This window comes from Mycteria americana, chromosome 1, assembly GCF_035582795.1.
Source record: "Mycteria americana isolate JAX WOST 10 ecotype Jacksonville Zoo and Gardens chromosome 1, USCA_MyAme_1.0, whole genome shotgun sequence".
NCBI classification, from domain to species: domain Eukaryota; kingdom Metazoa; phylum Chordata; class Aves; order Ciconiiformes; family Ciconiidae; genus Mycteria; species Mycteria americana.
The window spans coordinates 25,343,158-25,356,381 of record NC_134365.1 but is presented as its reverse complement, the minus strand read 5'-3'; the positions used below and the strand labels follow the sequence as shown (position 1 = coordinate 25,356,381).

The following is a 13,224-nucleotide window of genomic DNA, read 5'->3' as shown; positions in this document are numbered from 1 at the left end:
ATACCAAGTATTGACCAAAAGGAATGAAACCAGTTAATTTAAAAATGGATACATTAGTAGCCTTCAGTTAATTAACAACACTTCCCCTTTACTGACCAGCCACACTGAGAAGCTCATTAACATTCCACGTAGAACTTGCTATAAAACCATTAAATGGAAAAAAATCTAAAATTAAAAATTTTAATTCCTTAAAAATAATAATAAATTCTAGAGACAATGGCAGAGTTATGGTCTCCTAGAACAGTAAAACTTCAACAGTTATATGATATAGCTATTGCACATGAAAAATCATGCAATCATTTCTGGTCAAAACTTCATATAATACAGATTACTTGCTTGTGTAATCTTGAAAATAATCTACAGCATTCCTCTGTAAACATTAAGTTGTTAGAAGCCAAAAATTTGACAGTTGTAGGCACTGGAGATTACTCACCCTTGAAGGTCTCACTGCAGTATAAATTACTGAAAAATGAATCCCTCGTTCCTGCAGATCCATGGTCAGTCTTCCAATTATTTTATCTATAAATAGAAACATGTATAATTTAACAAACTCTGTAAGCTGAGAAAGCTAAAATCCTACAGTAGTTGGAGAAGTAATGAGCTAGATGTTTAAGCTTATTTAGTTTATTTAAGCAATTTAGGTGCTCGTAACATTTATATGTCAACAGGTACAAATGGGATAAGACATGTTCAGTGTCTGGAAAAATGCACAATTTCAGTGAGAAAATACAAAACAAATACATTACAACAGTTCAGAAAAAGGGGTGATTTTGAAACTGAAAAGTAAATACCGTAGAAACAATACCAGAAAGGTTGCACTTTGGGCAATTAAAAGCAAGAGCAGAAGAAATTTCTTAAGAGGTAAGAGCAGGATGCATATACTGTTAGTCACATGATCAGTTAATAAATAAATAATAAAGCTTAAGTAGTATTGTTCTCTGAATTGCAAAGTACACAGAACCACTGAGAAACAATATTCAAAACGTAGTTCTTAGTTTGGGGCATGATGTGTATAATATTGGCAGCAATATTCCTTTTCAGTGGATTTAAAGCCTGATTCTGCACCCTCAACAGGATATGGAAAATTTTGCTGTTGACTACAGTGGAGCCAAAGGAGAAATACGGTGGGATATTTCTGAAAAAGGAAGGAAAAGTTAAGGAGGGAGGAGAGGAACCTTCAAAGAGGTCCAAAGACACCTCTACGGAAGATCGTCCTTTAGTTCTGAAACCACAGGCAGTTGTGACAAATACGTACAAATGATAAATGTTTTCAAGGTGTATGCAGAAATATTGACATCTGCTTATGATAAGAAGCATAATAGTTGTGAATCAAGAACCATTATTAGTGTTGTTATTGGGACTGAGAGAAATAAGCAAGCAGGCTCACATTTACTGTTTCAGTGCCTTCCCACTTCTCATCCCTGTACCAGTCTGGTGAATGGATATTTTATAGCCTGGACATACAGGCTTCTCAGATTTCGAGGTTATACTTTACAGAAATTGTATTTCATTTTTATGTACTGGAAGTGGAGCTTATATTATTATCCTTTTTAACCTCTTCTATTTACAGTAATTATGATCTCCTGGCTGAGTAAAATATTCGGCTTTTGTAAAAATGCAAGCTTTGTTTTTTCTGCAGGGTTTTAACCAAATTGATTTCCTCATGTCAGTCAAGAATCATAGCTATGCAAATTTTCCTTCTAAAAAATTATTGCTAAAAGGATCTACTATACGAAATGGACTTACTCTGAAAAACAACTGCTTATATACTACTAGCGTAATTATATTTGGTGTGGAGGTCCAAGGCATTACATAATGTAGATTTTGTGTTCTACATGCAGAGTACAACTCACTGGAAATTCTCAGCAGCCTCAGCTAAAATTTGCGGAAGAAAAAAATAATACATAGGAAAATGCATAGATTGTCTTTGTTTTTTCTTTCATTGAAGCAACCGATTGCTTTCTGAAATAACACGTTATTTACATTTCACTTCAGTAAGGAGCTACGTGTAACTATAGTTACCAGTAACATCTATAACTCTTGCCTTTGGGAAGATTCTAGAGGCAATTCCTTCATTCAGAGAAGCTACTGTGAACACTCTTACGACAACAGAGTCGATACAGATCTTTGTTTGCCTGTGATCAAAACTCTACCTTGCTTATGAAGCATATGCAAATTCTCCAAGGAAAAGGGCCCACCTTGTCCACCATATTTTAAAGCACCTAAATTACATGCCTACATGGGAACTTTAGTCATCCCAGGCTCTTTAATGGAACTAGAGGCATCTCCAGATGGTGATACTGATGTTAGAGTGATTTTAGAGTGGTTCTACTGAAGTTTTTTTTTTATTTTAGATAGCATGGATCAAGGAAACACTACATAGATCTATGAATGCAAACCAGTTTGTCTAGGATAACACCTTCCAATTAGCATAACTGCCTGCATCTATGCCCCAGTGAAAGGATTAAACCTTCCTAATTCATTAAAAAAACATCCCTTGAATTTCACCAGGGAGTGCAGGATTAGTGCTATTATTAATCTACCTTAATTTGTGTGATTTTACACATAGGTGGAAGGGATGGAAGAAATTAACGGAAAAGAAATGTTCTGGAAGGGGAAAAGTGAAAAGAAAGGAAGAGTATAAACTATGAACAAGAGAGAAAGAACAGAAGACAGCAAGATGAGAGGGGGGAAAATGGGAGAGAGGAGAAAGAGTGGAAAGAGGAATGCACTGAGAATCAGAGTGGAAAAAGGAATATATGCAATAGCAATTAAAGAGCCTCATCTTATGCAAATGGAGTCATAGGTAGCTTTGCCACTGATTTTGAGGTATGCTGGTTCCAGCAGGTAAGACTGACGTGGCAGAATGCAACCTTCTCCTGAGCAGAGAAACGTTTAGGAAAACTGGCCCAAACTGAGTAATAATGTCAAACTCTACCTCATGCAAAAGAAAGAAAGAAGAAATACTGAAAAGCAGCATAAAGAAAACAGTAAGCCTGAATCCCTTGAAACTTGAGCAGATTTGGATTCTGAATTTCAGTTTGGATTTCATAATGAGCCTCATTTTAATAACGTGCTAAAAACCTCTGCTTGCTCCCGCTTCTAGATATTTCAGAACAGCACATTTCCCTTGGGCAGAATCTGAGCCCATTTGTTCTGTCTTCCAGAGCTTCCTGTCTGCAGCGAGTAAAACAGCAGGAGAGATTTCTCTGACATTTTATTACACCAGATTTTAAAACCCTCTACAGCGGAAAGGAAATAAGTTGCTGTGACAAACATAAGAGGCTTCGTGAATTTCTAGGCAGCCTACTACAGGTCTGCAGTGTTTTTCTATGGGTTTACTGTTGATACTGAAAAAAACATGACGAGCAATATTTATGGGTTACCTGCAACATGACAAGAGAATTGTTATGTGACAAATAGTATTTTTTGTTGCTTACTCAGGTAGGATCTAGCAGCAGTCCCTCCCTAACAAACACCCATAACTCATGACCTTGCAAGCAGTTCTGACCTTGAACGGTCTCCTGACAGCAACATTTGGGAAATGACTGTGGTTGTGCTGCTGGACACCTAGACCTGCTGGAGCCCAGATCGCATGATTCAGAAGACTGCGTTTGGGGCACTTATCTACTACTTTTTGGATGACTCTCTTCCAACTCTCTCCCATCTGCTGCACAGACCTGCAGTGGGATAATTGTAAGGAACTGTGGCTCAGTAACTTTCAATTGAATTAAAACTTCCTGCTGATGTTATTTCCAGTTTTTATTCAGCAATGCATTGAGTGGCTGCTTTGGCAAATAAACCAGAAGGTGAGGATTCGGCCCACACTCCCACTTTTCTAGACCACAGCTGAGACGCAGAATACTAAGGGCAGACTTTGCACTTGGCCATACAAAGTGGCACATCTTCCCTGATCCACATACCTTTTTCCTGATAACAGCTAGTTGACACTAACCGGAAAGCTGGTATAGCCTGTTCCTCCATCATCCCACAGGTCCTCCGTTAACTTTGCTGTTCCAAAACAAAGTGGCCTGAGACAGCATTTGGGCAGCTTATTCTTGAGTTTGTGCAGCTGATGAAAGAAATGTCCCATAAAGAAAAAGCTAATGTTTAACCAAGGCCGAGATTAAGCCAAGGCTTTTCCTATCTAATATGCTCTGGGGACAAGAAAAGAGAACTAAACTCCTCTGCAATTCAGAAATGGAAATCCAGTTGCTTATTTGAGTATAAAAACCAGACTCACTTTGGAGTAGTGCGAAAACAAAGAGGAAAAGGACACACCACTGATTTCAGTACTAAGGTATTTTCCCCTGATTTTCAAATCTGCTTCTACACCCCCAGATTTTACACCCCCAGCTCTGGGCAGAAACAGTCATAGGCACTAAGGACACTGTTTAATTATCAGCCCACTATGCTACACAACACTACAATACAATGTATGTCCCTGAAACCACCACTACAGAGATGTGCAGACTTTCTAACTCGATCTCTAATTTAGAGTAGTAAACGAAAGCCTTGCAAAAAACAAGATGCCTCTCAGTGCTTCTTTGGTGTATGGCACCTCTTTTTCAGCCGGATGCTAGGCAAGAAAAGTTTTATTATAGCGTTATATGGAGAGATTCAACTTTAACAGGTAGTCTTTAATACATGCAAAAACCAATAAAAGACTAAAATCAAAGGCTGTGAAGGGCATCAGTACTGTTTTACAAAGATTAGAAAAACATTTCCTATTCATGCAGACACCGTCTGTTGAGACCAAGACCTTCAAACCGCCGGACGAGCCTGACACCTCCAGCTGCCAGTGTGCAAGGTGAGATCCAAGGAGGCAGCCTGAGCTGCACGGAGATGCAGGTGCGTCCTCTGAACTGGGAGGATCTCAGAGCATGAGCAAAGGCCCATGCCTGAAGCAGAGGTGAATTATCATTACATTTTAGGTCACAGAGCTGTATCCATTCCGGTGGGTTTTGAATCAGACACAGTACTCCAACACTATGATAATTGACTGCTCATAAGTAGTATAGATGGGGGAAAAGAAAACCTTTAAATAGTAGTATTACAGCAAAACCCAGGAACTAGAGAATACAATCTGCTCAAGTGAAAACACAGACTTAAATGATGAAATGTTAGTTATTTCTTGGTCATATTGCTTACCATTTTCAGCAATTGCTTCCAGGGTGGAGATCTCATTTAAACCACTACAAAAAGAATGTGAGAAAAATAATTAAAAATCTTTTCTAGGCAAGAACAATGCGAACTAGAAATGTACAAAGATACTGACTAGTAAAAGGATTACTGTCAGCATCAGTCCCTCCATCGCTCTCTCATCCTCTCCTTATGACCCTTTTCTTCTGCAAAGCCATTAATAGCACAAGGACCACATCTTCAGCTGATTCCTCAAACCTCTCAATCTTCCTTAGCTGCAGAGAAGCCAGACTACTGATGTTATTTTGACCAGCCTGCACAGCTTTATTTTCATTTGGTGTTGGCCCCTTAGCTAACATTTGTACATGAGCTCCTTAAAATGGGTATCATGTCTTTTTTGTGTAGAGCCGTGATAGCTGTATCACTTCCTTAGGACCCATTGATGTATGCACTGTATATCGACATGTACAGGCCCAAGTAACAGGCTAGGAAGAAGAAAGAGCAGGAGAAGCTGAGCAGAGGGACTTGATATACCCATGCCTGATATTTTTTAAATATACATTCACCCGAAGGAACAGTCTCTCTCTACCTCTGTTAGATCACAGTTGTCATAGGCCTGGAAACATGAAGAATTATAGCTCTCCTCTTCCTTCTAGAGTGATGAAAACCAGTCTCTTTATTCATAATAACTTCAGGTTTGTCTGTATGTTTATTGGCTTGCTTATTTATCCTGCCAGTTTTTTGACCCCCAGAATGCCTTCTAGCAATTAATTCTGCAGGTTAATAATGTGTTGCATAAAATAATTCAGCCTTTCTGCTAAAAGTGTGTTGCCATTTAGTTTGATTAGTTGTCCCTTTGTTCTAATATAATGAGGCAGAGAAAATATGAACGCCTGACTGACTTTCTCAACATGATTCATCTATTACACCTGGTAAGCTCATCAGGGGACTTTAAAAACCACCGAATTCACCCTTGCAAGAAAAACAACTTTGCTAACCCTGTAAGATTCCACTTTGGTTTTTAAATTTCCTGAATACAAGTGACATTCTCAAAAGCTTTAAAAATCATGCACACATGTGGGTCAGTTTTGTTTGAGATGAGCTCCTACCTGACAAGTGGTTGTAGCTGAACCACCAGTAAGTTTGGTTTAGATGTGTTCACTTCCAGCTGAGAGACATCGTGATTAGTTATGTTTGTTAATTTCCAATCTCCTGACTCCTGAAGAAAGCTCAGAAGATACCTGGTAGCCTCGCAGTCAACAGCTGGCAAAACTAAAGATGAAGGAGAAGACTGAAGAATTTCCTGTAATAAATTTATGAACAGTTTATTTACTTGCTTAATAATTAAACACAAACCTTTTTTTTATGTATCCTTCATTTAATATTCAAGGTGAGAAACCACCATGGTAAACACTATGTGAGTTCTCACCAGACTGATGCTGGCTGCAGGCTGCTCCTGGAAAGGGGCAGTGAAGGGACACTTGTGTTGCTCTTATTCCTTAAGCACCTTCTTAGGGCAAGCTTAAGGTGGTCAGTGACATCAAATTCTTACTGTCCTTTCCACACATGCGGCGGAAGAGGAGAGATAGATGAGGTAGAAGTTCTCAAGCTAAGAATGTATTGGAGAGACAGGTTATGAACGCTGCCAGAAGAAAAGCTCATCTAACTAAGTGCCCTCAGAGGTGAGAAGGATCAATGTCAGACACCTCCGGTTCCAGCAGCTCTATTCAGTACAGAGTCATACTTTGCATAATAAATACCCTTCCTTTGTGTGCATCCTGGTGGACAAATGTCTAATATGTAACTGTTAATTAAAGAAAGCTACATGTTTCAGGATCTACAGAGCCTCCAGACACATACAAAGAAGCTTCATGTCATGTACTTTCTGTCTTTCTACTCAAAATACAAATTATAAAGCTCAGTCTGAACTGGTTCAGATGATCAAGCATCAGGGTATCTATGACTTTATTTATAATTCTCATAGCTGAGTTTCTGATGAAAATACTTAAGCGAAATGCATTTAAAAACATTCTTGTTCTATAAAATTGAAGCCTGCAGAGTCGAAAAACTTCCTTTCCAAAGGTTTTTCTTGATAGTAAAATTAACTTGAAATATTCAGGAAAGAAAATGCAAGAGGGAGACTTGAGAATGACCAAAATTAATGTACCCCAAATTTAACGTGAATATTTGAAGATATTTTTTCATTGAGTCCTAGTTTACAACTTGTTAACTTTGCTTTCCCATTTCTACATTGAAGTCTAGATTGAGTCTGTCACTTGATCCAACATTCAGATATTCAAGTTGTTATAGACTCTCTCTCCCCCTCTAACTGATGCAAGTGTTGTAGTGTTGCTAACGCTTTTCTCCTCCTACTCTTTTTCCTTTTTGTCTGTTCTCTGACTGCCTACCACTTTTCTGACCTGCTCTGGTTCTTTCTAATTGCTCACAGGTTTTCCTTCCTAGGCAAAGGCTAGTAATTTACACATTTTTATAGATGCTCATAAGGGAGGACTATGCAGTATTGTCTGATTTGCCAGACTGATAGAAAAATAACTGCAGAAATTAAAATAGAGCAGAAAGCACTGATATGGTTCACAGGTCTTTGAGTAGCATTTTAAACACTGCCTGGAAGGAAAAAATGATACATTTCATTTTGGTTTGTTTGCATATATGAATTTAGAGCTAAAATTCTGAGCAATAGTCAATTATTTTATTTTATTTTCAATATTTTAATCCCTTGCTCCCTAGCAGCAGCCAGAATGGCAGCAGCCACTTCTTCCAAGGATATATTAAGCAAATTACTCATTTATTGTAGAATAAGATATAAAATGCATCATTACTGAGTAATATCTGAATTGTGCCTCTGCTCCTAACCAATCCTGCACTGCCATCTGTCTCAGCTTCCAGCCACTGGTATTCAACTGTTTTCCATCTGAAGGGCAGACACAGCTGGATATCTACTCATTAGCCCCAGATAGCCATGCTGATCCCGTGCCTCTTGTTTGTCCTTCTTGACATTTGGCCATCGCACACTTGTCTCCACAATACCCATATGTTGCTTTACGCATTTTAAGATTTCAACTACCATGTATGTTCAAAACTTGAGAACTCCAAAAGAGGATGGAGAATGAAGAAGATTACTGAGAAACACCTGATTTTGCATTCTGCTAAAGGACTAAACAAAGAGGTACAACCACACTGTAGCTAGGAAAGGGAGAGGGAGAGGGAGAGGGAGAGGGAAAGGGAAAGGGAAAGGGAAAGGGAAAGGGAAAGGGAAAGGGAAAGGGAAAGGGAAAGGGAAAGGGAAAGGGAAAGGGAAAGGGAAAGGGAAAGGAAGAGAACCTCCTGTTGAGCTGTTGGACTGATAGCAGAACTTCCTACATTAAATGCCAGAATCTGTAACCTGTTTTATGGGCAGCTTACTCTGATTATGAGTACATTTAACTTCTTTAGTGTCCCCTGAAACACCTCTCCTGAGTGAAATATTACAAGAAACTTCACTCTTGGATTACATATATCGCTGTTCAACTTTTTTTGAAGATAGGTGTGGGATGACTCTGGCCACATTTCTAGCCATCCTGAAGCCAAGTAGCTGCACTAAGATAAATCTGTGCTTGGACTTACTTGCCCAGCTCTGGTTTCAGTGTTACATTAACTGGATTGATATTACACCTAACCAATTTGAAGCTGGAATGGAGTAAATTTAGGTCTACCATTAAAAACCTATTGTTAAAATCTTTGTTAGACTCATGCATCCATCTATAAAAGATCGTGTAGGCGTACTCATTGTTCTGAACTAGTTTATGTTTGCTATCATAGCCGATAGAAAGTCCTATATTAAAAATATTAGTTGGGAAAAAGGCTCCTGTGTTGGCTCTGGAAATATCTGGGAACCTACACCCAAAGTAGGCAAGTTCTTCCATGTAAAAGAGATCTTTTAAATCTTCAACTTTTACCTTTGAGTATGTCATTTAAAATATTAAAGTATTGCATTTATTTTCTATAAAAAAGAAAAAAACTATTCAGCCAGATTTGGAACCACATCTGTTTCTACACACAGTGAGAACTGCAAAAAAACCTTTCATTGTTGCATTTTAACTTTCCAATTACTATTAATCTTACAGACTTTTACACTGTACCTGTGTTCTGCAAATGTATGCATAAAGCTATATATTATGATTTTAATGAAAATGTATCTGATGTACTTTAGCTGGTAAAATATGTTGCAGCTACAGAAAGTACTGTTGAACAAACCTCCATACCACTGTACTGTATGGTGGCAAACCTGACACCAGATTTTTTTTTTTCAAGGCTTACAGACAGATCCGAGGAACTATAGAGAAGCAAACCTGAAGTCCAAGAATGGGAGGAACTATTCAAAAAAATAAAATACAGACTATAACAACAAGGAAGGATTATACTGGGAAAAAGCTGACATGGCTCTTGTAAAAAGAAGTTGTGCCTTCCAGTTCTGCTGAAAATGTCTGAAGGAGTCAATAGGTATGTACACCAGGGAGCTCTAGCTGATACAGTGTACTTGGATCCACAAAAGGTGCTCGGCAGAGTCTTGAAGCAAAGACTCCTAAAGAAATTAAGCTGCTTTAGTGTGAGAGAGGCAGTCTGCACATGGAGGTAGGTAAAGGATAGGTAAAGAGGAGGTAAAGAGATAGCAAGCAAGGGGTAGAAAAAAGTACCTGTTCCTCCACTAGGGTCTGTTCTGTTCCATATGTTCATAAATTATCTAGTAAAAAGGCATAAATATTGAACTAATGAAATCTGCTGATTACGCTGAATTATTCAATATAGTAAAGGCAAGGGCTGACGAATTGCAGAAGCAACTTCTGGTACAACCTCTTGGGCAACAAAGTAACTGATGAAATTCAATGTACATTGATTTTAGCAGAGCACAGGGTGAGAAAAAAAACAACACTAATTTTATGTACACAATAATAGATAATAGAATCAGAACTGAGTGTTACTGTTCAGTAATCAAACCTTAAGAGGCCTAACAGCTCTTTGAAAATGCCAATTCAGTGGCTGATAGTGATCAGAATTGAAAAATCAAATATTAGTAGCTTTTTGGAAAAGGCTAGAGAACAAAACATCATCATGTCACTAAATAAGTCTATGAACATATATCTTGATTATTATGCAGCTCTGCATGCCCCCTTGTCAAAAAATAATATAATAAAATTAAAAGAGGTAAAGAGAAAGGGAACAAAGACAATCAAAACTATAGTAGGACCGCTGTATCACACGTGACTAAATAGTACTACTCAGTCTGTGACCACTGAGTGAGGATACGATGGACATATACAACCACAAATGGCAATGACTTACAATAATAATTATGCAGCTGCACAGCTGGCCACTAATTGAGTGTGTTACCACACACTACAGTTCTAAGGAGCTGAGCATTGTTTGGGGAAAGCCAAAGCTAATATTAAAGAAAAATAGTGTGTAGGGTAGGTAGCTGCTTGACAAAAAAGTTCCCCAAGTGCTAATCTTTGTGTTTTATTATTTAATTAAAAAGTTCTTTGAACATTTAAGATAAATTATCTACCTATAAGATTCCTTTTGCATTAACTGGAAATAGAATTCTTTTATTGCATACAGACCCATTGATCCCAAAAGCTCAAAACAGCTGCTAATGGAGCTGAACAAATCTAATATCTGCAAATGTCTCTGTGGTTTACAAGCCTATAACTCTTTTACAAATAACACTTCCTTCTTGTAGTACACATGCTGCTACATGCACATATACATTCTAAATGAGATTGCCAGTTTAGGTTTGTGAATAAATTTGCATTTCTGAAGTTCAAAAGGAGGATACTCGAGTGACATGGAACATCTATTATAGCTTAATGAATCACTTGTATAATATACAGTGTGAAGGTATAAAAATTTGTGATTATGCAATGTCAAAGATTCTAATTTCCCCAGTGAGAAAATTCAGACCTGAGCTTCACTTTGTCCTGTGTTCTGTGAATATCATGACAGAGTCTTTCATAGCATGATTAAGAATGGATTTCTTTCCCAAAGTAGCTCGTGGAGTGCAACTGATGCAATAGCAACTGAGCAAATTTTTGTAGCCTCTGTTACATCCAAGATGGAACAGGATGATTATAAAGATCCTTTCTGGCCCTAAAAGCTACAAGTCTATGCAACAGATATTGACAAAATTCTCCATATGGGCACCTAAGTGAAAAAGAAATATTTAATTTATACATCTCATTTTCTTTCACTCTAGTTACAGCACCTCACCCCCACAAAACTATGCTAGAGAAGTATTAAGATTGCCAAGCCCAACAGAACAAATCTAGGAAGTGCTGGAGTTAAGGGTGAGCAATTTGTCAAAAGAAACTTTCCAGTTTTAAAGAAGCTGTAATGAGAAAAAGTTTTTCAGCTCCAAGACAGAAAGGGAACAGAGGCAAGGTCAGAAAGCAAACAAACAGTTACTGACATTTATTCAGCTTGTTGAAAACCTAGGTTTAAATCTGTGCTCTGCCAGATACAGACCAACGATTTACTTAAACGCGATCCTTTGTTTAGCCGAGGACCTCCTCACTAGCCTTGGTAGGTCCCCAGTCCACTCAGTATACCACCCCATTTCTAAAGCCATCAGTCTCTGGACTCATCCCTAGCCTTTGGCTATAAGCTCTATCTACAGTGCTGATGGAGTCCTGATTACAAGGCAAAAGAAGAAAGTTTTAAATACTTTAATATCCCTCCTCTTAAACATCCAGGGCCTACTTAAATAAGACCACCCCATAATTAGGAGCTTGCGGTGTCATGTGCACATTTCACACCACTTCTAAAATCAAACCAGCTTTGCAGTCAGGCAGCAACAAAATTTGCTCCAGACACAGCCTTGCATAGATTTTAAACCCAGAGAAGATAAGGCATACCAGAGAAGTACCAGTACATCTGCCTGCGGGCGCAACCGCTGATCCTTACACTACAAATGATTATTACTCCCATTCATTCCTCAGAAAACCCATGTACATACTCTGAATAGTTGTTTTTGTTCCAGCATCAGTGTTAAAATGCCGTTATATGGCAAAGAGATGAAGATCTCCAGTGTCAGTGACACAAGGAAGACGTGAGGTTCTTAGACAGTATAGATGCAGGGACAGGTAATATGTGAATATTTATGTGTTTAATTACACATCCAGCTTGCTGTGTGGTGCTTGGGAATTTACACTTCCTCATGCGTTCTGATACCAGTTACGTTACTAATAGCTCTGGTCATCCTGCTCTGCCTACAGGAATGCCTTCATGACTTCCACGTGCCAACACTTCCTTTGTCTAATAAGCACAGTTAATAAACTGTCGGGTAAGTATAACCAGAGATGCCGTGCACAAAATCTGTAAACCTCATGCGTAAGAAGAGAAGTCGAAGTTGCTGACCGGCTCAGGAAGGCTCCATCTTAGATTCTGCACCTGGAGTTGATTTCAAATTACTAGCATGGCTTTTTTTCATGAAGATTAAAGCAATCCAGTATCTAGTCATATATTAACTACATTCAAATATGAAACAGTTAACTCCCTGCATGAGTTAAGAGAGCTTCAATTTCTATGAAAATAACAAAGATGTTAAATTCTGAAAATCAGGAATAAATAATTGATTCCTATAACTTCTTGTCTCCCTATGGCTTCAAAACAGAATTTTGGGGTGTCAGTCTGGAAATTTATATTATTTTTTACAATAAAAAATTGCAGCATGTTTAGGAATAATTTTGTCAGTTACAATGAATTCTGAAAACTTGATCTTCAGAAATAAAATAGCTACAAAACATTTCTTCAAACTCAGTTGATTTCCTTTAACCCATCTGCTTAAACTGAAATAATCTCAATAAATAATTTAAATAGGAAAACTGCTGCAATTCAGTTTAATTTTCCCAATTATTGTTTGTTTGCATCTTTCTTATATCTTTTTTTAATTTTAAATACTGCATATAAAGAAATAAAAGAGAGAAATTCTTGCCTGAACATTTTGAAATGGATTCTTGTTACCGTAGGATTCACTGAAGTATGTGAAATCATCTATGCTAAGCTGAAAAACAAAGAGAGTAGATTGGT

At 37.9% G+C, this 13,224-nt stretch overlaps 1 protein-coding gene across 1 annotated transcript in view; it reads right to left on the bottom strand.

The window, feature by feature from the left end:
- ATP6AP1 (ATPase H+ transporting accessory protein 1) overlaps positions 1-13,224 on the bottom strand; it is a 58,905-nt gene that overhangs the window by 38,005 nt on the left and 7,676 nt on the right. Inside the window, exons 3-6 of the mRNA XM_075491543.1 lie at positions 13,130-13,198; positions 6,252-6,445; positions 5,152-5,195; positions 434-519 (exon numbers count right to left, since the gene is read on the bottom strand). Of these exons, the coding sequence (XP_075347658.1) occupies positions 434-519; positions 5,152-5,195; positions 6,252-6,445; positions 13,130-13,198 (393 nt within the window). The remainder of the gene's footprint in view (positions 1-433; positions 520-5,151; positions 5,196-6,251; positions 6,446-13,129; positions 13,199-13,224) is intronic.